The sequence below is a fragment of the Capsella rubella genome, unplaced genomic scaffold, assembly GCF_000375325.1.
Source record: "Capsella rubella cultivar Monte Gargano unplaced genomic scaffold, Caprub1_0 scaffold_7, whole genome shotgun sequence".
In the NCBI taxonomy this organism is placed as follows: domain Eukaryota; kingdom Viridiplantae; phylum Streptophyta; class Magnoliopsida; order Brassicales; family Brassicaceae; genus Capsella; species Capsella rubella.
The window spans coordinates 6,441,402-6,467,357 of NW_006238917.1; the positions used below are offsets into that span (position 1 = coordinate 6,441,402).

The following is a 25,956-nucleotide window of genomic DNA, read 5'->3' on the forward strand; positions in this document are numbered from 1 at the left end:
GCTATTTTCGCAAAAAGTCGAAACTAATATCCAAAATGTAGTATTGCAATTTAGTAAACGTATCGTGTACAGGCAGATAGCAAAACTGACTGACTGTCTTAAACATCTTCTAACAAATTTGAAAAGGAAAAATGAGGCCAAAACTGACAACAAGACAGATGCTAAGATCTCCCATAATTTGATTTTCAACCCCTTTTGGACATCATTGAATTACAAATCAGCTAGAATATCTGGTACACTGACAAGTACTTCCCGTGGAAGCAATTGTGACAAAGGCGAATTTTGTAGAGCAACCAACTCTTCCCTATTGTACTTCAGTCTCTGATCTGTATCCACAAATATCACACATTTAAATTTTGAGCCATTCTTCCTTATAAATTGTTATAATAGAGAGAGTTAGTGAGAAAAGGGCGAACCTACGAAATTCCTGGGAACAGCAACAGAACTCTCAGGCCTCTGGTTGTTCCTCCTCCTCCCGGACTTTTCAAGAGGCGATGAGCGAGGAAGAAGTTGATTTTGTTCGAGAGAAGAAGAGTCATCTGCAAAATCATGCCTCACTTTAATGTGAGGGTACCTTTTGCACAGAGCAGTGATAGCTTCTTTGCTTAAAAGCCAACAACCTTTGAGGTCAAGTGTTCTCAGCCTTGAAGGTGGGCTAAACTTCTCGAGACCATTGTCGGTCAAAACTGCATCTTGGACTCCGAGACTGACTAGGTTTGGGAGAGAGGAAAGATGGTGGAGAGTGAAATCTGTGAGGTAAGTGCTTTTAAGGGACAAATGTGTTAATCCGGTAAGGCTACTTAGAGGAGAGAGAGCAGTATCGCTCAGGTACGCATGTTCTAGACTCAGGATTTCAAGGGACGTTAGAGATTGTAGTGCTGCAAACGACGGCTCTGCTTGTTGAGTTTGTCGCTGCATAAATCCTGAAAAAGGAAAGAAAGTCGTGAAGTTATATTGTGGTTATTTCACTCATTAGGTTTCATAAGGCTCATACATACCTTGGATCCTGGTCATGCTTAAGTCAAGGGTTTTAATGCAAGGCATCATGGTGCTGATAAGTAAGATGGAAAGATCGTCCACAGATGTCTGAGACAGAGATAATGTGTTGAGTTGCGGCACATGTCCTGCAAGATTCCCGACCCCAACAGAAGTGATTTTTGTATATGAGACATTAAGAATCCTCAGACTCTCGCCAACACATGCTACAAACTCAACAGAATCATCCCCAAATGCTGTGGAGCTGAGATCAAGATGTTCCAGGTTAATCATAGTAGCTAAGAAACTGAATTTTCGGAGGGGGGTGTTGGAAACGTCCAAGTAGGTTATCGAGCTTTGGTTGGTGAAGGAAAAGGACTCGGTTTCGGCACTAAAAGTAGCTCCGGACAAAACTAACTTTTTCAAGGAAGCTAAGGGGGAGCTATGCGTTTTTGATATGGAGACAATGTCGCACTTGTTCATGTGTAAGCATTCAAGGTGAGGTATGTTCAGAGTCTGTGTGACGCTGGTCCACGAGAGATTGAGGAAGCTCAAGTTTGAAAATTTGAGTATACAGATAGCTCCTAGGTTGGTTACGTTGCTTCCCCAGATGTCAAGGTACTCTAGCTTTGTTAGAGCCTGAGGACAAAAAGGAACTGGCGGTCAGAGGAAGGTTCATAAATATTTTTTACACCGGTACGTATGTTTGTAGTAAATACTTATCGCAAGGATACTAAATCGCACATACACGAACTTCATTTTGTATGGATTATCAATAAGGTTGAGTAACCAACAAGATGCTTGAACTACATAATCCATAATCCTGAAATAAGACTAAATAGATAATCCATAATCCTGAAATAAGACTAAATAGTTTCTATGCACATAATACTCCTCACTCAACATAGAACATTACAGATTTAGCAGAATTCTTACTATTTAACAAGATATATAACAACCATTGAACTTACACAATTAAATCACATACATCAAGCAGTCAAAACTAAATCATCAACAACCTAAGTAACTAGTGATTACAAAATAAAGAAAGAGCAAAGGTAAAAATCTTGTACCCGGAGGGAAATCAAGTTCTGATCAGTTACAGGTAAGCCGCCTAAATCTAGAAGAGACAATTTTTTAAGCGAAGCTAGAAGAGAAATCCCAGCTTCTGTAACACCCGTCTGTGAAATCCACAACTTTTCCAGGTTTACAACAGATTGGAGGTGCTTTATACCAGTATCTGTAACCTTCATACATCTTGAAAGATCCAACTCGGTCAAGCTAGTTAATCCTAAAAAGAATCCAATACCATATTAAAAATTAAAACTCACATTTGTCATAAACTTCGATTGCAAAATCAAAGGTATTTCATGTAACATACCTGTGATAGGCCAGAGGGAAGAGCTGTTGATTCTCTGGCAATCTGAAAGGTTTAGAGACAATAGATTAGCGAAGCCTCCAATGTAAGCCATCCATTCAGCGTTAATGGAGCTTTCGCCTCGGAGATCTATATTCTCTACAGAATGTTTGAATCCTCTGCACAGAACAGAGTCTTGCTTAGTTGTGATAGAGATACCAAGTAATGGTTCCTGGTTGAGCTTGTTTATATAGATTAAAGTGATATTTGCCCAAACTATAAATCCTGACAGAGCTCTCAATATTTCAGTCTCGAATCAATCATTGCATTACCTCAACTTTGACTAATCTAAAATGAAGTTAACCCTCAACAAAGTACCAAGACCAACACGACTCTAGTACTACCAGATCTAACAACTCAATAATAACTACTCCATCATGAAGTCCAATAAAACAAAGAGAAACGAAAATTTCTAATCAAATCTCTCTACCAAAAATAAAACTAAGACCCCAACGATCACTCAATAGCTCAAATCCAAGCATATATAACTCACCATTTCGAGATCAGAAACGAGATGCATGCTAAAAACGACCATAATTATGTAAGGAAATAAAAGAGCTTACTCGAGTAACGAAGGGAAAAGAAGTCGCCGGTGGAGTAGGCGGCGGAGGAGAGCATCAGCAAGGTGAGGAGGCAGCTTCTCAAGACTCCGCCGCTGAAGGCGCCATCGTTCCACCGCATCTCCGCTCTTACAAGCTTCCTCTATGCATAGACGCACCAACGGACTGTCCATCTCCATCTCCGATCGCTGTGTTTCTGATCGTAGCTCCCAATTTTTTTTACAAACCAACCCAAAACTTTAAATAAATAAAAACCCTACTACATAAATGAAAGAGAAAATGTTGATCCTTATTGGGCTTCTAAAGTTAAGCCCAAACAAATCTAGCTTGTATTAGCCCGTTGATACACGTGTGGTAGCACGTGCCTTCTTCCACTGAAGTTTTCACACTTATATTAAACTGCGCGCTTTATGGGATTAAATAGAAAAAACACAATTTAGACAATTCTACAGATTTTACTCTCATCCCAAAGAAACCTTACATTATAATCTCAATCCGTGTAGGCATCTCCTTGTCACAAACCAAAAATGTGGAGACTCTCAGCTTCGATTCTCCTCTTCTCATGTCTCGTCCTTTCGTCGTCGTCGTTCGGCGATTCGGAGGTGACGTGCTCCGGTATAGTCCCGTTACGGTACCGGAACGATAAGATCTCGATAACAGACTTCGGAGGCGTGGGGGATGGCCGGACGGTGAACACGAAGGCGTTTAGGGCGGCGATGTATAGGATTCAGCATCTGAAGAGGAGAGGGGGTACGCTTTTGTATATACCTCCGGGAGTTTATTTGACTGAGAGCTTCAATCTCACTAGCCATATGACTCTTTACTTGGCTAGAGGAGCTGTTATCAAAGCTGTTCAGGTAAAGTTATGATTTTTTGTTGCTTTTTTTGGGTTTATTACTTCAGTTTTTTTAATTCTGAATTTGGATTTGGGTATAATGTGTTAGCTGCTGATTTGAAATTTAAGTTAGTTCATTAGGCAGTGTGACTAATGTATTTATGGTTACTACTGTTTCTTGTTGAGTGGTCTTTATCTGATTTCTGGAACTGAGTTTGATAGTACTGTGGCTGATTATACTGCAATGATCGAGTTGCTAGTGAAGATATTTCATTTCAAATTTTGTCAACTATGTATGTTTTTATTAAGCAAAGTATTCTAAAAATAGAATTGCTTTTTTTTTTGTTTTGCTTGTTTGCTTGGATCTGGATTTCTGAAAATGGAATTGAGTTCGTCTTTGTGATCAAGTTTATGTAACAATTAATTCAGGGAACCATGCACGTATATATGATAAGTGATGAGTAATAAGTATGGGGTATGGTATTGGTAAAGGTAGGTCCAATACCAAAGCATCATGGGACCTTTTCGGGGCTAAAACGTTATTGTATGCATGTGGTGTACTGCTTTTATGTCGATGTTTACATAGCTGGCAATTTTTGTCCTTCGCGTTTTCCAATTTTGTCAAGATTTGGTTAGTTTATTCGCTATTAGTGTATGTCATATTATATTAAAGAAAATATTTAAGAGATTCACCTAAGCACCATAGATTAAATTTTGGTTAGAGTGTAAAGTATAGTTGGGACTATGGGCAGTTATGGGCATCCATTTTTGTTTAGTGATAATCTCAGATCAATGAAGTAAGGATGCTGCCATATATGTTGATTGTTGAATCTCAAGTTCAATTTTTTATTTGATTAAAATGTTAGGCTTAGTTTGTCTTCAAGTGAATAAGTGACTGAAGAAAACAAACACTACTTGTCATTGTAGTGCATATCATCAATGTGTCTGTGTGTATCTTATGACCGATTTTGAGATTATAAACCATTTGGTCTGAGACAGAATCAAGAAAACACCACTTTGATTGAGCCTACTTTATTCAGACTTGGATGCTTTGGAAATTTGGGTGATCATTAATATTATGATTAAACGCAGCATGTGAATCTTTTGAATTGTTTTGTAACCTTTTGGATTTTGCTCTGTGTGTTGACTTCAGGATACCTGGAATTGGCCATTAATTGATCATTTGCCCTCTTATGGAAGAGGGAGGGAGTTACCAGGAGGACGGTATATGAGCTTAATTCATGGTGATGGTCTTCGTGATGTAGTCATCACTGGTTAGTTTTGACCATCTTACATCTCAGTTATATGTATATATATGTATGGCTTGAAGACTTTTACTATAGTTACTCAGAGGATTATGGATAGTAGTGATACAAGTCGAGGAACAAAGTGTTTTTAATGTGTTTCCTTTTGGTAATATGATATTTAGCACTGTGTTGACATTACATTGTAAAACTATATACACAGGACAAAACGGGACAATAGACGGTCAAGGAGAAGTATGGTGGAACTTGTGGCGCAGTAGAACGCTAAAGTACACAAGACCGAACCTAATCGAGTTCAAGAACTCTAAGGAGATTATAATCTCCAATGTTATTTTCCAAAACTCACCCTTCTGGAACATCCATCCAGTGTATTGCAGGTATATAAAGCTAGTTACTACCCTGGCCTTAAGATATCCCAAGAATATATATTTTCCTTTTCTTCTAGTATTGACTCTGTTCCTCGTTGATATGTGGCAGTGAGGTTGTCATACATCACGTCACCATCTTAGCTCCACAAGATTCGCCCAACACCGATGGAATCGATCCAGGTTTTTTCTAACTCTTAACTTTTTTCAGTCAACTACTAGATTGGTGGTGTCTTAGTTAGATAGGAACTTGAAAATGTTTTTGTGTGTATAATAGCTATTTCATGCTAGAGATTGCAGCTCATCGTTGTGCAAACTTGAGACATACTCAAACTTAAATGACAATTCTATGTCTGAATCAGAGCCGATTACTATCATCTGAACATGATTAAATTTGTTGATAGATTCCAGCGTCAACGTCTGCATAGAAGACTCCTATATCTCAACAGGAGACGACCTGGTGGCCATCAAAAGCGGTTGGGACCAGTATGGGATTGCTTATGGCCGTCCAAGCTCAAACATAACGATACGGCGCATCACAGGATCTTCCCCGTTTGCTGGTATCGCAATAGGAAGCGAAACATCAGGTGGAATCAAGAACATTGTAGCAGAACACATCACTCTATCCAATATGGGGGTTGGGGTCAACATCAAAACAAACATTGGTCGTGGAGGATACATTAAAAACATCAGAATCTCTAACGTCTATGTAGATACAGCAAAGTACGGTATCAAGATTGCAGGTGACACTGGGGATCACCCAGATGCGAATTATAACCCGAACGCTCTTCCAGTGGTTGAGGGAATACATATCAAGAACGTTTGGGGAGTAAACGTTCGAAAAGCTGGCTCTATTCAAGGCCTTAAGGGTTCACCATTTACAGGTAAAGAAATACTAATACATTTTCTCATTGTTTACTATATATCCCATCGCATATATGGCTGTATAAATTGGAAAACAAATCACAGGGATATGTTTGAGTGAGATAAATCTCCATGGGAGTTTGAATATGTACCGGACGTGGAAGTGCGCAGATGTTATTGGAACCTCAATGAAGGTCAGTCCATGGCCGTGTTCGGAGCTGAGAACTAGTGGAGGATCTAATGTGTGTTCTTCCGCTTTCTGAAAACTTCTGAGTAGCAAGTCTTTACATCTTCGGTTCAATTTTTTTCTTTTTCAAAAGATGTAATTTGTTACAGCATTTGGAGTTCCTTCCATTAATATATCTATGTTTGTTGTAATTTGTATGTTTAAACGTCAAAGAGCGAAAACAATATAGTATATTGTGTAATTCGAATATGAAGGAAGTTAACGAAAAGAGAGAGTAAAGTTAAGCAAGATTCTCCGTCTCCTCTCTTTGGATTATGGATTGGCTTAGCTTGGTCCCTGTTTTGGAAGCTTTATTCTGTTTAGCTTTTGCAGAATCCAGTTTTTTAAGTCTCGACAGAATTTTCTGTTGAAAAACCTTCTCACTGTTGCAGTGAAGACCTAAAAGAGTATAGACTAGCTCAAATTCTCACTGTGTGTTCGTGAGAATGGGGCTCGTCCCCCCTACCCCTTTTTCCTTTAGTTCTCTCTTTTTCTGGTGTACCGGCGTTTTTCCAACCCCCTCTTACTCCCTGTTTTGGCTATGGAATTTTTTTACTACGCTGCTGTAGTTTATTTGAAGCTGTATTCCCTTTTTGGAGTTTCTGCTGCCTATTGCTGTTCTTTTCGTCTCTGATCCGAAGATTGAGCGGGGTTTCGTTGGAATTAAGCTTCTGAAAAGTTCATAGTGTTTTGTTGAGTCTCCTTCAACACTTTACTCCTCAGCCATACCTCAACACTGTTGTGTTCAGTCCCTCTTCTCAATGAACTTCTCAGAGATTTACGGCCCAAGAGAAAGCTAAAAGTGTAGCCTAGCCTTTTTGAATCCGTTTACGATCCCAGTTTGTATCCCAGAGTTTGATAACCAGAAAACTTCTTCATTACCAAAACATGACACCTATCCATCCCCCTCTCTCCGGATCACAGATCCGTGCTCGATTGTTGTTGGGGCCTCCTTCCCCCGAGTGACGTCCTATGAAGATCATTGCTTGGAATTGTCAAGGGGCGGGTGAAACGCCGACTGGAAGAGCTTTGCCGCAAGTTCTCTCCAGGTTTTCTTTTTCTTTCGGAAACGAAAAATGATCGTCTGTTTTTAGAAGATATGCAAGTGAACTTAGGTTTTGATTGTCTCCAGACTGTTGACCCTTCCGGTTATAGTGGTGGACTTGCCCTTATGTATTCCCGTGATTATCCGGTTACACTCTTGTTTGTTAGTGACCGTGTTATGGATATTGAAACTATTATTGATGGAAATCGCGTTTTCGTTTCCTTTGTGTATGGTGATCCGGTTGTCAAAAACCGAGAAGAAGTTTGGGAAAGACTAACCCGAATAGGACTCACTAGGTCTGAACCATGGTTTATGATCGGAGATTTTAATGAAATAATTGGGAATCATGAAAAAGTAGGTGGAAAGAAACGTTCTGAATCCTCCTTCCTCCCCTTCAGGGCAATGATTAACAATTGTGGCATGCTTGAGTTCCCCTTCCAAGGAAACTCTCTTTCTTGGGCAGGGCGTAGGAAATGCGGTCTTATCCGCTCTCGCCTTGATAGGGCCCTTGGTAATGAAGAATGGCACAATATCTTCTCCCACACAAATGTGGAGTATCTAAAGATGTGGGGTTCTGACCACCGGCCTCTTCTGGCTTCTATAAGTAATAGACCCCAAAAATTCATTAAAAGGTTTATGTTTGATAAACGTTGGATTGGTAAACCGGGGTTTAAGGAGGCTGTAAAAAAAGGCTGGTCTTTCCATATGCGACACATAGGAGGCTTTTTCCCACATAAAATTCGGAGTTGTCTAATTTCGATTTCTAAGTGGAGGAAATCAAATATTACGAATTCTCAAAAGCTCATCCTATCCCTCCAATCTCAGATAGATGAGGCAAACGAGAATACAAACCTCTCTCCGGAAGCCATTCTTGCTTTGAAATGGAAACTTTGTGACGCTTATCGCGAGGAAGAATTATATTGGAAATTAAAGAGCAGAGAATCTTGGTTACAAGCTGGAGATAAGAATACCAAATTTTTTCATGCAACAACTAAACAACGGAGAGCCAGAAATAGAATCACAGGTTTGTTAAATAAGGAAAATAATTGGGTCGCTAAGGAAAAGGACATTGAAGCGCTAGCGGTTGATTACTTCTCTGATCTCTTCTCAACCTCCTCTCCTCGGAATGTTCAAGCCTCCATCCAGGATGTTCCTGTGAGCATTACCGACGATATGAACCAAAAGCTCCTGGAGAATATCTCTCCAGAGGAAATTAAGAAAGCTCTCTTCTTACTTAATCCTGAAAAGACCCCTGGGCCTGACGGAATGACGGCCCTCTTTTACCAAAAATTCTGGGACATCATCGGATGTGACTTGATCAAACTTGTCCAAGATTTCTTCACCACAGAAACTTTTGACAAGTCCTTGAATGAGACAAACATTTGTCTTATCCCTAAGACGGACCGACCACGCTCATTGACAGAGTTCCGTCCAATTAGCTTATGTAACGTAAGTTACAAAGTCATTTCTAAGATTCTTAGCATACGGCTAAAGAAACTACTTCCGGATCTTATATCCGAGACACAATCGGCCTTTGTGTCAGGACGACTTATCACGGATAATATCCTGATTGCTCAGGAAAATTTTCACGCCTTACGGACAAACTCTTCATGTCGTAAACATTTCATGGCTATCAGGACAGATATGAGCAAGGCTTATGATCGGGTGGAATGGCCCTTCCTTGAGGCTTTGATGGCTAAAATGGGTTTTGCTCCAAAATGGATTAACCTAATCATGTTCTGTATAAAATCTGTTTCGTACAAAGTCCTCATAAATGGTTCGCCAAGAGGCCATATTCAACCTTCTAGAGGTATTCGCCAAGGCGACCCGATCTCGCCCTTTCTCTTCATTTTGTGCACGGAAGCCTTAGTAGCACAACTTACTGAAGCAGAATGAGCTGGACGGATTCAAGGGCTACAAGTTGCTAGAGCGAGTCCTTCGACATCCCACCTACTCTTTGCGGATGATAGCCTTTTCTTTTGTCGGGCAACCCCGGCTCAAGGCCAAGCAATTTTGGATATAATCCGCTGTTATGGCGAGGCATCAGGGCAACAACTGAATGCGGCAAAATCTTCGATATTATTCGGACATGAGATTGATACTCCTACGCGGAATATTATAAAAAATACCCTTAACATTCACTTAGAGGGTGGGATGGGTACTTATCTCGGGCTTCCGGAGAAAATTCATGGCTCGAAGACCCAAGTTTTCTCTTTTGTTCGAGACCGTCTTCAGAGCCATATAAATACTTGGTCGATAAAATTCTTGTCTAAAGGGGGCAAAGAGGTTTTGATCAAATCAGTCGCTCAAGCACTTCCGACATATGTAATGTCGTGTTTCCTACTGCCTAAGGCCATTAGGATAAAGCTTAGTAGTGCCATTTCAAATTTTTGGTGGAGTTCAAAGGAAGATAGTAAAGGCCTCCACTGGGTAGCTTGGGATAAACTCTGTACCCAACTCTCAGAAGGGGGTCTAGGGTTCCGGACTCTGGAGGAATTTAATCTAGCCTTACTAGCTAAGAAATTCTGGAGACTCTTAAGATTTCCAAACTCCCTCCTAAGCAGAGTAATGCGGGGCAGATATTATCGCTATAGCGATCCCCTTGAGATAAAGAAGGCCAATCGCCCCTCATATGGCTGGAGAAGCATATTTGCCGCCAAGCCTCTCTTAGTCTCTGGACTAAGGAAAACTATTGGGTCTGGGATGATTACCAGGGTGTGGAAGTGACCCTTGGATTCCAACAATACCCTCTCGACCGGCTAAAAGTATTCTTGGCACTCAAGATCCACATCTTTATGTCAACGACCTCCTGATAAGAGATACACAAAATTGGAATCTATTCCGGCTTCAAGAACTAGTGGCTCCAGAGGACATTCCGCTGATTTTGGGAATTCGTCCCAGTCGAACTTACCTGAGTGATAATTATAGTTGGGTCCATACTAAGTCTGGAAACTATACTGTGAAATCTAGATATTGGGCTGCTAAGGCCCTCTGTCGACCATCTTGTGACCTCCCTTCTCAGGGACCCAGTGTTACGGCACTTCAGGCACAAGTTTGGAAAATTAAAACAACACGAAAGATCAAGCACTTCTTGTGGCAATGTTTATCTGGTTGTTTAGCCACATGTCATAGCCTACACTATCGTCATATTGGAAGGGATAAAGGTTGCCCCCAATGTGGCGCTGAAGAAGAAACAATTAATCATCTTCTCTTCGAATGCCCCCCTGGCCCGTCAGGTTTGGGCCCTCTCTCCCATCCCATCCTCTGGGAATCTCTTCCCAAGTTCTTCTCTATTCTCTAATTTTGATTTCCTTTTCTGGAGGGGTCAAGAAAAAGGGATAAATGCCACAGTTTTACAAGCCTTTCCTTGGATTTTATGGTTCATTTGGAAATGCCGCAATCGTTTTGTTTTCGAAAATCTCCGGGTACCACCGGATGAAACTCTATGCCTAGCCCTCCAAGAGGAGGAAGTGTGGCGAAGGGCTATGGCAAAAGACTTGGAGTCAGATGCTCTCTCAGTCGCTCAGACTAGATCTCCAATGGCCAATTCTGCTGTTCTAGAATGTCATTGTGATGCCTCTTGGAACCCTTCAGATTCGTTGTGTGGAATGGGTTGGGTGTTGACTGAGGCTCTCTCTGTCCAGCATTTAGGCCTTAGAAGTATTCGTCGGAGCTTATCGCCCCTCCATGCCGAGTTTGACGCCCTACTTTGGGCTATGGATTGTATGATTCAATTGGGACAAACTTCTGTACATTTCGCCTCAGATTGCTCTGATCTTATTGCAATGGTGGAAAATCCCAAGGAGTGGCCAACCTTCGCTGCTGAATTAGCCTCCTTCAAGTCTCTTCGAGCTATGTTTCCGACGTTCCGCCTACGATTTCTTCCTCGTCTCTCCAACCTCCAGGCTGACTTTCTTGCAAAGAAAGCTCGTGTCCGAGCCTGTATCTTCTCTCATATGAGCACTTCGGCCCCCAGTTGGCTCTCCCTAGCGGAGAGTATCTTTCCGATAGTGTCATACATCCGTATGTTTTTTTTGACGAAAAAAAAAAAAAAAAGAGAGAGTAAAGTTTACAGTAAAAAATGCAGTTGGATTATATAAATGTAAAGACTGATATATACTGATATAGTGTGTAGTTTGGTGGTATATGGATGACAATATTTAAAAAAATATGTGAGGACAAAAGTAAAGAGTTGAAGGGATATTTTGTTAAGAAGTGTGAAAGCGTTGACTAAATGTGTTAAACAAATTGAAAGGAAGTGGTTTTGGTTTTGGGTTTTCCGTACAGTGAGTGTTTGGATTGTTAAGTTTGGCCTGTCCCTCCAACTTTACGAATTCATTGCTCCTTTTATTATTTTGTTGAGGCTTAGAGCAATTAATTTATTTTCATTCTTACTAAGAAAATAAAATAAGAAAATGGGAATTGTGTACACTGATGTATAGGTATATAGCGTTGACACATAAAAAAAACAGACCCACACAAAATAAATACAGATCGTTAGTTAATGCCAGTAAAGTTTACAACTCAGAAGACACTTCTTAAATTTTTATGTAATGGTTTCCGGTTATATGTTGATTTACAAGTTCGGATTGTGACAATAATATGTGAACTGAACTATTCCAAAATATTTTTGTGGATTACTTACTCACATTACATGAGAGTTTTATTAGCTCTAAAAGTGATTTACAAGTTAGTTACTGAATGATGTGTTGTCTGGAGATATGATTGAATGACGAAATGAATGAGATCCAAATTTTTTTTATATAAAAAATGATTGAATGACGCAAAGATAGTGACGCCATTTAAATTATTAATCTCACAAGTAGAACTTAATATAAATAAAAAATGAAAAAGAGGAATCCACGCGGAGAGAGGTTTGAAATGTCTTCGGTCCAATATATCTGTCCTTTTTGGAAAATAAAAAAAACTTTTGAATATCTCTCTCTATCCTTCCTTCTCTTATAGATTTTTTCTGTATTTGCTATCATTATTAAATCAACAAATTACGTTACGTTCTTTATACGTTGAAGTAAATTTCACAGTAAATTAAGTATATGCTTGTAGTTGGTTAAAAAAAAAAGAGTAGTTTGCATATGTATATATCTTTAAACAAAGATAAGTAAATAGTAAAATTCCATTAGTGATAAGTATTGTGAATGTAGTAAGTTCATATGCATATAAATGGTTATTACTGGTACTACTGTTACACTACACTCTTGTATGTCAACTTCAGCTTTGAAATATTTTGCTGCAATTTTTTGGATAAATCAATTCTTACAAATTAAGGTTCTTATTTCATTCATACGTATATAAGTGGTCCTAATACATTTTAATACTAATATTGTTTTAGATGCCAAATAAAGTTAAAACAGTATTAATCACAATAAAAATGAATGTTCCATTGGAAATTATCTTTTTTTATCAGACTACACTACTATAGCTTTGATCTTGGACTTGGTCAGCTAAGACCTTATCATACTCTTGCTTTATTATAAATTCACGACTGTTTCTTTTTTCTTTCTATTTTTTTTTTGTCTTGGAACAAATCATTCTCTATAGATATATTTTTGTCTAAATAAGTGGCCATTTGTCTCAACTCTCAACTAATAATAAATATTTTTTGCTCACTTTAATTTAACATTTCTTTGTTACATACCTATATATGGACTATTTGAGAAAACTTAATGGTGTGACTTGGTCAGCCGAAACCTTATCATACTCGTCGTGAATTAATTGTAACTTATTTTTTTGTAAATGACTTGTTTAATTCCTTCTGTTTTATGGAACATTTCATTTATACAATTTATTTTTCCCAATTGTCTCATACAATAATAAATTATTTCGTGATCCCAAGTTTATTGTTGACATTGCAAATCATATATAGTTAAAACAACTCATATATCATCCATATATATATATAAAAGTTGTTGCATTGCTCTTGCACATATAATGCATACTAATAAAAGGATCAAACAAACAAAACATACATATATACATACACATTTGGAATTTAATAATAGGGAATCTCAACCACATGTACATAGTCGTAGCTTTGAAAGGTTACATTTCAAAAGGGACATTTGTTTAACTCTTTTTTGTCTAGTTATTTTAATCAACCACTACACTTAAACTAATTTGATTCATCACTTGGTTACAACTTATAAGTGTAGATAACTACATTAACAAACAAATTATGAAATGTTTGAATTGGTCAGCCTTTGACCTTCACTACCACCACCCCCACTTCTAGATTTACACTCTGGCCCTATTTTTCCTTATACCAAAGACTTTTCTTCACTTTGAAAGTTTTTTTTTCGTCTCTCTTCTAAAAGAAATATACTTTTTCTATTTTTTAAAATAACTAATTATTTCTGGTTCGTCATTTGGTCAATATTTCAAACATTCAAATCCACATACCTTATATATTCCAAACCTCCTCACTCATCAATTTCACCACAAGCCTTTAACACTCTCATCATTCTCATCATACTTCATATTCTTTATAACCCATTCTTGATCATACTTTACACACATTATTATATCTTTCTCATCGTACGTTGGTAGCAATTTCAGACCAAAATCTTCTTAAATTGAAACTGCTAGTTAAGTATCTAACTGAATTGCAAAGATTTTTCTATATTTTTATTTTTTAACTTCTATTTTGGGAATCATATACTCAAAAATGGAAGGTATGGATATGTTAAGTTGGGAACAAAAGACATTGCTAAACGAGCTTCTTGTTGGACTTGAAGCGGCCAAGAAACTTCAGACACGACTTCGAGAAGCTCCCTCGCCTTTGTTTTCTCCGACGACGGCTGAGACGAACCAGATTTTGGTGAACCAGATAGTTTCTTCCTGCGAAAGATCTCTTCTTATGCTAAACTGGTCATCCTCACCTACGACCGTACAACTTATTCCGACGCCGGCAACTGTAGTCCCGGTGGTGAATTCCGGCGGAGTTCCTGAATCTCCGGCGTCCATTAACGGTAGTCCGAGAAGTGAAGAGTTCGTTGACGGAGGAGGTTCCAGCGACAGTCATCATCGCCAAGATTACATTTTCAACTCAAAGAAAAGGTAAGCAAATTCACCCAAATTAAATGATGTGATCATAATGTAAAAATCTGATCTTTATGTAAAACTAATATGCAAATTGGGTAATTTTTTGCAGGAAGATGTTACCAAAGTGGTCAGAAAAAGTGAGAATAAGCCCAGAGAGAGGCTTAGAAGGACCTCAAGATGATGTCTACAGCTGGAGAAAATATGGTCAGAAAGACATTTTGGGAGCCAAATTCCCAAGGAGTTACTACAGATGCACTCATCGCAGCACACAGAACTGTTGGGCGACGAAGCAAGTCCAGAGATCGGACGGTGATGCGACTGTTTTCGAAGTCACGTACAGAGGAACACACACTTGTTCCCAGGCGATCACACCACCACCAGCCTCTCCGGAGAAGCAAGAAGACACCAGACTCAGACCAGCCATTAGTACTACTACCCAAAAGCCAAAGGACCTTCTTCAGAGCCTTAAATCCAACTTAACCGTTCGAACCGACGGGCTCGACGACGGTAAAGACGTTTTCTCGTTCCCTGATACGCCACCGTTTTATACTTACGGCGACTTCAGCCACGTGGAAAGTTCTCCTCCCATCTTCGACGTTGCTGACTGGTTCAATCCAACGGTCGAGATTGACACAACCTTTCCCAGTTTTTTACACGAGTCGATCTATTATTAAAAATACTGTAAAAGACTCATTTATCCATAGAAGAAATCAGCGAGAATTAAGATAGTAGATTACTTTTTTTTTTTGGGGTTAAAAAAGTCATTAATAGCAAATCTAACACTGCATAATAAGAAATGTTCAACAGGACTTGAACATATATTTTTTTTCAATCCTAAGAGAGATTTTATCTAACTACTGGTAGTAGCCGCAGACTTCTTGTTGTAAGCTTCGAGTTCCTTTTTGTATGCTTCCATCAACTTTGCAGCTTTTCCATTGTAAACTTGCTTCTCTTCTTCACCCAGTTCCTGTAAAGATATAATTCACTCACATAAATCTACATCTTTGACATTGTTATTAGCAAATGTTTCTTTTACTCGTAAGTGTGATTTTGCTGCATACCTTCCATTTCACTGAAATTAGAGCAGTGACAGTAGAGTTATTTGTTCCAGGACGTTCTTCAGCCAACTTCTTCCTCTCGTCCTTGCTGTAAAACATGTTTTCTTTTAGAAGCTAAACACTTGAATAAAAGATCAACTCGGAGCTAAATATTAAACTGGAAGTAATTCATACCTGAAGAGAAAGTAAGAAGAAGCAGGCTTCTTGGGTTTGTTAGGATCAACATTTTCAGTCTTCTTCTTCTTGGTCGCTTTCTCCTTCTGCAAGAGGCAATCATTACGACACTGTTAAGTCTCTGAATTGGTAGTGGACTACTGTAAATAAAGTGCAAGTCAGTTACCTTAATCAGATTATCAGTTTTCTCCTTCTTCTTAAGCAGTTGAAGAGCTTCTTGTTTGTGGAGTTTCAGGAGTTCCTCTTCTTCTTTCTTCTGGCTCAGTGCTTCTTCTTCCTTATTCCTCTTGTATACCTCCATTTCTTGCAGGTACGTCTCCTTGTTCTTCTTTGCCACCTATTATTAAATATTACACTTTAGTTCAGTCACTCCAAGATCTCTTAATGGCTATGAATATAAACATGTGTATGGAAAGAAACCTTTTCATAGGGTGCCTTCTTTTTGTCTGACAAGTTCTTCCATTCTTCTCCAGTTATCTTTGCAACCTATAACCACCATTAACGTTAGTTAGCTTCAAAATTTGAGAAAAAAAACTGATCTGGAGAGTGACTAAAGTAATTAGATTTACCTCCACGACGCTCTTGTTTTCTTCACGTAAAGCAGCTCTCCTCTCGTTTGCATAAACCAGGAAGGCAGATACAGGATGTTTTGGCTTCAGAGGGTCCTTCTCCTTCCTGCAAACCATAAATAGCTGTAGTCAGTTTACACCATTGGTGATCAATTGATTCAGTCACTAGGAGGTATTTTGGATCTTACTTGTTCTTCTTGTTGTTGTCCTGTTCAGCTTCTTGAACAAAGTTGAGATACTGATCAAGCAAATCCATTGCAGTTTTCTGCTTCTGATCATCTTCCAGGAGCTTCATGGCCTCTTTCTCGCGCTTCTCCTTAGCAATGACCTGGAGATAAGCTTCCTTCTCAATCTGGTACCTCTCCTCGTAAGGCTTCTTATCTTCTGCACTGAGAGACTTCCATTTAGTACCCAGGATGTTCGTAGTCTCCTTGAAGTCAGCCTCAGGGTTTTCCTTCTTGACTTCAGCCCACTGTTCTTTACACCACAATACGTATGATGATGATGGTCGCTTTGTCTCAGGACAATCCTTTTTCTTCTTCTTATTAACCTTTTCTTGTTCAGCCTGTGTGAGAGATGACTGACCACAAGCGAAAATCTGAAAAGCAAAAACACAAAACACTCTCCAATCAGCTAATCACATACCATTTGATCGATACCATCACCTAACAGAGAAGTGTGGAAAGGACATAGAAGACAATCAATTAACTAATCAATCAGCCAACAGAAATTAACATTTCGGTAACTGTTCGTATCCTAACATTTCTGCAATACTGAATCGACTAATCCCAAATCTACGACGAAACTTGTATCAACTATCAAAGCCAAAAACCTCAAAGATCGATGCACAAATGAGTAATCAGCATATAACTAGATACACTCCAACCTAATCTAAGAACTCAAGCATATCAAAAGGCCAAAATCCAGATCCAGAAATGTACTATCATGCGAAAACCTAACCAAATTCCAATCAAATCACAAAACCTAAGCCAAATCGAGGATTAAAAGCCAGATCTGGAGATTATACCATGTTAGGTTTGAATTCCTTCATCTTCTGGAGCTTCTTCAACTCCAACTTAAGCTTCTCCTGCTCAGCGTCTCTGGTCTCTAGCTCCTCCTGCTTCTTTCTCAGAATCTCGTCCTTCTCCTTGAGCAACTCCTCCGTCTTATCCTTCTCGATCTTCATCTTCTCCAACATCGTCTGCATCTCCATCAGATCTTGCTCGAACGACTTGTCTGATTTCCCCTTGGCAGAAACAGGCGCCGGCGGCGTCTCCACGAGCTCATTCTTCTGCTTCAACGCCTTTCTACTGTTCCTTGGTTTCTTCGTCGGAGCTGGAGCTGGAGCTGGATCTGCGGTAGAAGCCATTTTCAAATCGAAATGCAATAGAGAGAATGAAGATTTCGAAATTTTAGGGATTGTGAATATAGCTGGAGCCTCTGTAAAATATCTTCGGGAGTTATATAGAAAGAAACGCACAACGGCTTCCTAATTCGAAATTCAAATTTTTTTATTTTGTGGATTTGATACTTGTTTGGCGTCCGACTGCAGATTTGTTAACCTTTTTTGAATTTTGACAGGTGGAAGAATATTTCTTCATTATCCTCTTTTCTATTTTTTTAATTTTGAAGAATGTTTACTTTTACATTGTTTAATCAAGTTGGCTAGGTGGGTGGGTTCATTATATCAAATTAATGACAACTAAAACGGGTTCAGACCGGAAATTTGGTTCTTAACAGAAAAAAAAAAAAAAAAACTTGATTTCACAAAACCTGGGAAAAAATTAACCGATATACCAAACCGATTTTGCTTTTTCAACCGGCTAGCTCTCAATAATCAGAATCACAGTATCTCAACTTTTTCTTACACAATTTTACATATTTTCAATTCACACAAATTTGCACCAATATTAGTCTATGTAACCCCAGAGAACCGGTTTTTCAATTCTACCGGGTTCAACCATTAGCAATGTGCCAATCACACTGTGTTGGTCCGGCTCAGCCATTTACTATGGTCTCCAATATAACATCATTCAAGTAATCAAAGGGACCAGGCAAGCACCAATGTAGGCAGTCGTTTTGTACCTTTGCATTTTTGTCTTTATCAAACGGCCTGAACTGTCGGTATGCACCCGGATGACCGTCCGGTCGGGTCAGCAACATCCCGGTGAAGTCCAAAAGCTTAAGAATTCCACCGTCCTGACCCGTCTTCTCTCTAACCGCCCTCTTGAACTGACCAATCTCAATATCTTTTAGTATCTTATGTACATCTTTAATCTCTATCTCATCATCGCTGGCCGGCTCTGTTTGCTTACACGTCCCACCGCTATGCCATTCCCCGTTCTGGAAATGATCTGGGGTCGAAGTCCGGAAAAATATCGTGCCTCTACAGTTATCTTCCCCAGCTAGGAAGTCCATGACATTCCGCAGAGATGCGTTATAAGCATAGTCGAATCCTAACTCTTCCAAGTGAGGTTTTTCTTGACAGTTATGGCAACCGACGGGTTTTGCATTTTCATGGTAAATCGCGGATTTAAGAAACCATTTACCCGTTGAGATAATTGCATAGTCGAGGGTAGGCATGAGTTTGGTCCATGTCTCATCGAGTCTATCAAGATGTAGCTGAACAGAAGCGGTCGAGACACCGTTTGAATCTTCGAAAATAGCGGCCTGAACAAGAAATGGCGACCAAATGTTGGATATAGTAAGGTTATGTAGAGGGAAATGCCAACGTTTGGATTTGTACTCCTTGTCATGGTATACTTCAACCGGTACTTCAACCTTGAGAGACCCCAAAAAGATTAACAGATTTAACGAACTTGGAAAGTAAGATATTGAAACAAAGAGCTGCTAAAAGTAGGCAGGCAGTATTATACCGTAGAGAGCATACAAAGAAGAGATTCCACATGGTTACGCGATATGGAATCACCAATCAATGCCCAAGATTTGTGGCTCATAAGTTGAAGAAATCTTAGAGGGTCGAAACGTGGTAACAAACAGTCATGAGGCTTCCATTTCCAGTAGAGAAAATCTGAGTCAGGCCGGCCATTGGTGATACAGTTTTGGTGGCCATCAATGAGCGAGCCGCAAGAGGTGTTTGTGTAGATTGGTCCTAATGAGTCTGGGATCCATTTCCCGGCGAAAAGATTGCACTTCTCTACTTCAATATCTGATTCAAGAAACAACAAGAACTTGTTCCTTAGTCCCAATGTGAGATCATCTTTGAATCAAAATGTTGTAACACTAGTTAAGATCAAATTATCAAAGACCAGTCACTGAACATTGCAGCTAATTGAGAGCTCACTCTAATCAAAGAATTTTATAAATCACAACATAACTGTCAAAAAAAAAAAAAGCCAAACAATATGAAAATGTGTAATTAAGAGCCAAATGATACAAATCATCAAAACAAGTTTTAAATGTTAAGAATCAAACCATTAGAATTTGACTATCAATTAGAAGAGCAAGATCCACGAGTCAGAAGTGAAGAAGCGCAGAGAAACAATTTCTCTAATACCACAATTCATAAAAACCTTTAAACAAAAATTTAGATCTTGCAGATCCAAAACCTCTAGATCTCATATTGATGCTCATTAAACCAAGGTTTAGACAAAAAAAAAAAAAGAGTCAAACACAATGGACAGTTGACAAAGAAGTCAAATACTTTTGCTTTCTAATAAACCAACTGATCTTACCCTGAGGAATTAGATCTTCGTTTTCCGGCACGAGAACCTTCGGCGGCAGTAACCGAGCTTCGAATTTACCGGTGACCGACGCAAAGATTGGAGAAAACTCGCTGGAGTGTAAAATGAAGAGACGGAAAGCGAAAAAAGTTATGAGGATAGCGGAGATGAGCTTGATGAGAAGCACATTCTTATGATTCATGGAGACTGATCTCCACTTGAGCTTCATCTGAAGAAGATATGCACAGTGTGCTGTTTTTGGAATGTGTGTTATGTTATTCGACCGATCAAAAGCTCTAGGGGACTTGTCTTTATTTTATGTATATAAAATCAATCATTCGAACATTTCTAAAAAAGAGCCATATTGTCAAATAAATGTATAAATACGCATTTCACCTAATTTTCTGATTATATATCAAAATTTCACCAACCTTGAGTTATCACAGAATGTTCGATTCAATCTCAACAAAAGCTTCTTCTTTTTTTTTTTGAACAAAAGCTTCTTTAAGAAAACAAAAAATCAAAAACAAATTGTTAAACGATTAAAACAAAAACTGGTACATACTAATTAGATGATAGTTAGTTAGTTAATTAAGCAAATTAAGAACATTACAAATGTTTTCAACGATTAATTAATGACATAGTTTTGATTTGGAATAGTTGTTATACATCTTTTTCCAAAACTTAAAGAAATTTTTAGTCAACAGTTATGATCAGTATCTCATACTATCAATACGTTTGATAATACGTATAATTGATCACTTTGTCTTTATCTCTCTCTTCTCAAGTAAAGTTGAAGGAGACAATAATGTGTGTAATTAACACCGAAAGAGTAGAAAACAAGGAAAGGTGCAAAATTCTAATAATGTAATTTGTCAACTGATGATTGAGGCTGAGAGCCCCTTGGCTAATGATTGGTTAGGGTACTTAGAGACTAAAACTGAATATTATATTTTTGAATGACTATAAGTACGTAATAAAGGATCATCATCTCCATTAACTTAACACTCGTGCATGATAAAAGCCTAGTTTAAAACGCACGACTTCACTGTAGATGAGGTGGGGAAGAAGCAGAGAGAAGTGGCCAAGGAAGAGACTGAAATGCAGAAGCAGCCAGAGACCGTCGAAAAGTATAAGACTTAAAGGTCGGTTGAGGAAACAGAGATGAACGGTGTGTTACGGACTGCAAGAGTTGCAGAGAAACCTGAAGTGAACAAGAGTTGTATCAAACAGTTGTACTAAAGTACTTGACTGATTTTGATATGTGTCTATACTAATTTTGCGTTTCAGATGTATACTAATTATGTTCTTTGACCAAATCTCTCTACAGATGTGATATTGATTAGTGACCATGATGAAGGAAACCTAAGAGAAAGAGAACACATTAACTCATCATCACATCTGAACTCAAGAGTTTTCCTTCATCCTTTGATTAAGACCAAAGAGAATTTTAGGAGATGGAGAAGCACAGAGTCAGAAATGGTGGAAACTGGAAAAGTTGACAAAAAAAAAAAGCTAAGTTAGTAGTTCTTGTTGTTTAGATGTAGATATGAATATGAATAGCCAATGCATTGTTCTTGTTGTTTGGTTCAGAGTTAGGAGGGTTAAGACATGAAAGTTTGTATGGTATGTATATATGAATTTAGCATAATACAAAGCTGTAAGAAAAGTAACTTCCATCATTAATATAACAAATTAAACAAGGTTTCAATAAACAAAACTGGTTTAGGATATGATTGAATCTATTAAGCATGTGTTCTTTAGAGGCATCTGCAGGATGAACATATAGAGACTAGATAATGTTAAGCATTTACTAACCACGATCAGAATAGATCATTTCTCTCGGAAGATAGAGATGATTATAGCTCGTACTGGGAGGTTCAAGATCCTTCCAGATATCCTAGAGTGCACTCAAATTCTGCTACCATATCTAGAGTGCTTCAACAAAAGAAGAGTTAACTGCAGCATTGCCCTGAAATCTCTCTGCAAAAAGAATGGTCTTTCATGCAGAGCAGCAGAGGTATTATACCCAGATCTCTGCATATAATAATCTGTTATATGCCTTCGCACTCTAAACTCATTCCCTACATCTTGCGTACACCAATCTTGCAACATAATTTGTTCAATAAGGAAGAGCAGGATCATTAATCATACGGACATTGACAATGTTTCTCTCATCATGGTTTGTTATACGAGTTATTTGCCTAATTAATAATTAGTGTGTTACGTTTACAGGTGATAAACTCTGTTGAACACAACTCTGCTTCAGCTCAATCTCACACACACAATACTTTGAAAGAATAACAGAAACGTAAAAGATGCAAGACACAAGATTGTTTACCCAGTTCAATTCACCGATGTGATGAATCTACGTATGGGGCTGGATTCAACCCAGCAATTCACTATGACAAATAATATGTTTCTCTACAACTCAAGAACAGAGCTGAAGAGGATTACAGAGATAGAGATAGGTCTTAGATACAAGAGAAGAGAGGTATGAATAGATATATATAGGTATCGGCACAAAAGAATAAACCCTAATCCTTTTGCAACTCCAAACCCTCTTCCTTCTTTGACTTCAAACCAAAGCCAAATTACTGAACCATCATTAACCAGCTAAACCAAGTCGACTTCAGGATTAACCGGAGAATTGGATCACACTTTTAACATAGTGATTAATTTACAGAGAAAACAATGTAAAAATTAAAGTTGGAGAATTCGGACAAAAAGAGTATGTAATCAAAATTTGTGTGGTTAGGACATGATGGGATTAGGCCACTTGGCTAATGAGTGGTGTGGATTAAACTAAATATTATTTAATTGGATAATGGTAATTAATTACTCCAGTAACACACTCGTTACGCATTTTCCCGCTCCGTGTGTTTATAGGTCTCTATCGATACGATTCCATCTTTGTCGCTTACCATCCACTCGAGCTCAGCTCTCCTCTCTTTGTAACTGAGAAAAAGATCGACACTTTTTCTCTTCCGAGTAAGATTTTCTCGGGAAAAATCCCTTCTCGTCTCTGTTTATTTTGTTTCCGGTGTGGTTTAAAGACAATATGGTAGGAATCCGTGTTAGGTATATAGACCAAATCTTGTGAGCTGTTTCTACCATTTTAGTCTAGTCAACGAAGATCTGAGTTTTAGGGTTTTGTAGATTTTAGAGCGTCTTATTAAAGATCCAGACTTTTTTTTTTGTGTGACTTGTGTTTTTGTTTTTAAATCTAGGTTAAGCTTGAAGTGATTGACAACAATGTCTAGTCGTTGGGACCAATCGGAGAAGAGGTGCAACAACAAGAACAACAACAAATCTTCCGATACTGTTCCAATTGCTGAGTACAAGATTCTGAAAGAGAAGTATGAGAATATGGTGAAAGAGAATGAGAGTCTAATCCAAGCGCTTGAGCTTCTAGAGATAAAGCATGGAGTCACTGTAGATGATCTTGTGAAAAAGCCAAAACAAGCATTGGGGAGGAAGGAAGAGGTTGCAAAGTGGGGCAACAAGTTGGATGAAATGCAGAAGAAGCTAGAGACTGTTGAAAAGAATGTCGAATTCCTATTGGCTGTTGATGATGACATGGAGATGATCGGTATGGCTTCAGGTAGTGGTGCAGGACCTGCAAAGAAACCTAAAGTGGAGAACAGTGTCTCAAAAGAAGGTGATTTTAAGTGTTCTTTTTTTGTACATGTGGTGTGTCCCCTGATTGTGTTTTAGCTTTAGATAAACTAAAAAAACATGTTCTTTTGACCAAATATCTCTATGCAGATGTGATAATGCTTAGTGACGATGAAGATGGAAATCAAAGATAAAGCAATGGTAACTCCCTACATCATGATCCCTTAATTTTTGATCAAGATCTGAACTCACCACATCAGGATCCTCTAATTCGTAATCAAGATCTGAAACCAGTCTAGGAGGTGGGGAAGCCACAGAGTTCAGAAGTGGTGAAACTGGAAACATCAAATCTTTTTAGTTTTGTAGTTCTTGTTGCTTTTATTTCTACATATATGACTATGAATATTCCCTGCATGTTATTGTTATTGGCTCGGAGTTTGGAGACTAAGACATGAAAGTATTTTTATGGTAAGTGAATTTAGCCTGACACAAGGTAGTAAGAGAAGCAGGTTCCATCCTAAATCTTACTTTAAGACTGTTCCATAAACTGTTAGATAAGAAACAAGTGACAAGCTTGTTTATTATATTGATCGAATCTGTTAAGCTGTGTTCCTTAATGACATTTGAAGATGAACAATTAGGGAATCCAAAAATCATCGAAGGAAGCAGATAACATGGAAAAAGATGATCTTTACCAATAGAATCGGTCACTAAGTAGCATAGAAGAAGTTTGACACAGATAATTTAAAAAGTTAGCGATGGAGAATCAAAGGGACAGGGCATGGGGGAAGGTTATGAAGTTCGAGGCATTACATTAAATCAATAGTGTGGAAGGTTATGAAGTTCACGATGTCAATGTGGAACCGTGACATGTAATATTCAACACAGAAGACAACAATGGGGGAAAACGTGACATGACCCCCAACTTATGAGTTCAGGCATTACATTATGTGATTACAACTCAAAAGATAAAAAGAAAATCACAACAAGGAAGGTTATGAAGGTTTCTTTGTAGCTGAAGCTGCTCCGTCAGAGACATGGTCTTGATTCGGTATCGAGAAATTCTTTACTTTCTGTAACATTCATTGACATCAAAACAGAAAGCAAGAAAACGTTAGTGGAAAGTAGAAAGATTTCGTTAGTATGCACTTAAACGAGATTCTGTAAAACCCCTCAAGAAACAATGAAGAAAATTCATTGACCAAGATCAAGAATGAAAACAACACTGACTCCTACCAGTTATGGGCTAATACCATAATACCGTAGAAAAACTAACAACAGTTGTCAGATAATATTCAGCCTCATCATTCTCTAATGGCTTCCTCAAGAAAAGTCTTTCCTTTCTTAAGGATCATCATTGTATTGCATTGGTCCAGAGTAAGAGTACTAGTTTCCCTCCATAATGAACTACCATATTTAGAAAACAAGAGTTCCCATCACCATAATTTACATACCAAATTCTTCACCAAGAACTTGGCATTCTCATATTTAGTAATACTACTAATCTCTCAGAGTTCTCTATGAGTAAATCAATCACCAAAGAGTAGCATCAAAGCTGTACTAAAGCATACTTGGATCCATTAATGATGTATATATTATACGTAAGTTCCATTTCTAAGCGTTCTAAAAACAAAAAACGAAACTAGTAAACAAAAACCAAAAACTAAGATTTTAGTTGAGATTATGATACTAATCACTCAATAGTACTTTACAAATTGAATAGCGAACTTGTAGATCAGTCAATAGAGAAATAACAAAACCAACCTTTGCGAGAACACATTCTCTGAGAGATTGCAAGAGTCGGAGACATTTCTCTTGATCGAACTTTGAATCCGCGACGCAATTGAGAAGTTGAAGAGCCTCTTGGCCGCAAACTGGTTGGAGACTCTGTTTCTCCATTGAAAGGTATAAACCCTAGAGAGAGAGAGAGAGAGAGAGAGAGAGAGAGAGAGAGAGAGAGAGATGATGATGATTCCGGTGAGACGACGGATCAACCACGATCACGGGGAGATGACCTCAAAAGAACGAAACCTTTTTAATGGGCCTAAAAGCCCAGTTTAATTACTTCAAGAAAAGCCCTTTTATTAAGCTCAGTTAATAAACCTTTGTTTGGGCAACTGCTTCAAACATAATAAAACTTGTGCAAAACCATTGTATTTGTGATTTTACCAAAAACAAATAGAACAATGTTTGATTGAGTTACATGTCCTGTCTTCTTAGACAGTTAGACCGATCAATCATGG

General features: G+C 38.4%; 7 protein-coding genes and 1 pseudogene across 10 annotated transcripts; 4 read left to right on the forward strand and 4 right to left on the reverse strand.

Annotated features, from left to right (window-relative positions):
• Nucleotides 1-14: 14 nt before the first annotated feature.
• On the reverse strand, nt 15-3,246 carry LOC17880194 (toll-like receptor 2 type-2). 2 transcript variants are annotated; one of them, XM_006285379.2, is made up of 6 exons: nt 2,956-3,246; nt 2,357-2,511; nt 2,049-2,266; nt 999-1,614; nt 417-923; nt 15-326 (listed from the first exon to the last, which is right to left on the reverse strand). In XM_006285379.2, exons 1-6 carry the CDS (start codon nt 3,129-3,131, stop codon nt 211-213), a joined length of 1,788 nt encoding a protein of 595 aa, XP_006285441.2. In that variant the 5' UTR covers nt 3,132-3,246; the 3' UTR covers nt 15-210. The 2 variants fall into 2 exon arrangements, with proteins under 2 accessions (XP_006285441.2, XP_023635049.1); XM_023779281.1 differs by having other exon boundaries at nt 2,357-2,398; nt 2,956-3,187.
• A 120-nt stretch (nt 3,247-3,366) lies between these two features.
• On the forward strand, nt 3,367-6,758 carry LOC17877567 (probable polygalacturonase). The gene is made up of 6 exons (XM_006283676.2): nt 3,367-3,809; nt 4,941-5,061; nt 5,255-5,429; nt 5,530-5,600; nt 5,822-6,301; nt 6,387-6,758. Exons 1-6 carry the CDS (start codon nt 3,480-3,482, stop codon nt 6,542-6,544), a joined length of 1,335 nt encoding a protein of 444 aa, XP_006283738.1. The 5' UTR covers nt 3,367-3,479; the 3' UTR covers nt 6,545-6,758.
• Nucleotides 6,759-7,479: 721 nt separating this feature from the next.
• LOC111829301 lies at nt 7,480-11,706 on the forward strand (annotated as a pseudogene).
• A 2,321-nt stretch (nt 11,707-14,027) lies between these two features.
• LOC17880385 (probable WRKY transcription factor 53) lies at nt 14,028-15,352 on the forward strand. Its single transcript, XM_006285398.2, has 2 exons — nt 14,028-14,626; nt 14,721-15,352. Exons 1-2 carry the CDS (start codon nt 14,235-14,237, stop codon nt 15,283-15,285), a joined length of 957 nt encoding a protein of 318 aa, XP_006285460.1. The 5' UTR covers nt 14,028-14,234; the 3' UTR covers nt 15,286-15,352.
• On the reverse strand, nt 15,324-17,825 carry LOC17878546 (high mobility group B protein 6). Its single transcript, XM_006285996.2, has 8 exons — nt 17,440-17,825; nt 16,601-17,010; nt 16,413-16,518; nt 16,264-16,329; nt 16,010-16,180; nt 15,844-15,929; nt 15,673-15,757; nt 15,324-15,578 (listed from the first exon to the last, which is right to left on the reverse strand). Exons 1-8 carry the CDS (start codon nt 17,779-17,781, stop codon nt 15,462-15,464), a joined length of 1,383 nt encoding a protein of 460 aa, XP_006286058.1. The 5' UTR covers nt 17,782-17,825; the 3' UTR covers nt 15,324-15,461.
• A 368-nt stretch (nt 17,826-18,193) lies between these two features.
• Nucleotides 18,194-20,393, reverse strand: LOC17878220 (protein trichome birefringence-like 24). Its single transcript, XM_006282787.2, has 3 exons — nt 20,108-20,393; nt 19,289-19,581; nt 18,194-19,193 (listed from the first exon to the last, which is right to left on the reverse strand). The coding sequence occupies exons 1-3, from the start codon at nt 20,322-20,324 to the stop codon at nt 18,411-18,413; spliced, it is 1,293 nt and encodes a 430-aa protein (XP_006282849.2). The 5' UTR covers nt 20,325-20,393; the 3' UTR covers nt 18,194-18,410.
• A 2,591-nt stretch (nt 20,394-22,984) lies between these two features.
• Nucleotides 22,985-24,185, forward strand: LOC17878541. Of its 3 annotated transcripts, none has more exons than XM_023779356.1 (3): nt 22,985-23,086; nt 23,326-23,756; nt 23,864-24,185. In XM_023779356.1, exons 2-3 carry the CDS (start codon nt 23,351-23,353, stop codon nt 23,905-23,907), a joined length of 450 nt encoding a protein of 149 aa, XP_023635124.1. In that variant the 5' UTR covers nt 22,985-23,086; nt 23,326-23,350; the 3' UTR covers nt 23,908-24,185. The 3 variants fall into 3 exon arrangements, with proteins under 3 accessions (XP_023635124.1, XP_023635125.1, XP_023635123.1); XM_023779357.1 differs by lacking the exon at nt 22,985-23,086 and adding an exon at nt 23,087-23,176; XM_023779355.1 differs by lacking the exon at nt 22,985-23,086 and having other exon boundaries at nt 23,117-23,756.
• Nucleotides 24,186-24,503: 318 nt separating this feature from the next.
• On the reverse strand, nt 24,504-25,685 carry LOC17880282. Its single transcript, XM_023779416.1, has 2 exons — nt 25,478-25,685; nt 24,504-24,786 (listed from the first exon to the last, which is right to left on the reverse strand). Exons 1-2 carry the CDS (start codon nt 25,610-25,612, stop codon nt 24,709-24,711), a joined length of 213 nt encoding a protein of 70 aa, XP_023635184.1. The 5' UTR covers nt 25,613-25,685; the 3' UTR covers nt 24,504-24,708.
• Between the last annotated feature and the right edge of the window lie 271 nt (nt 25,686-25,956).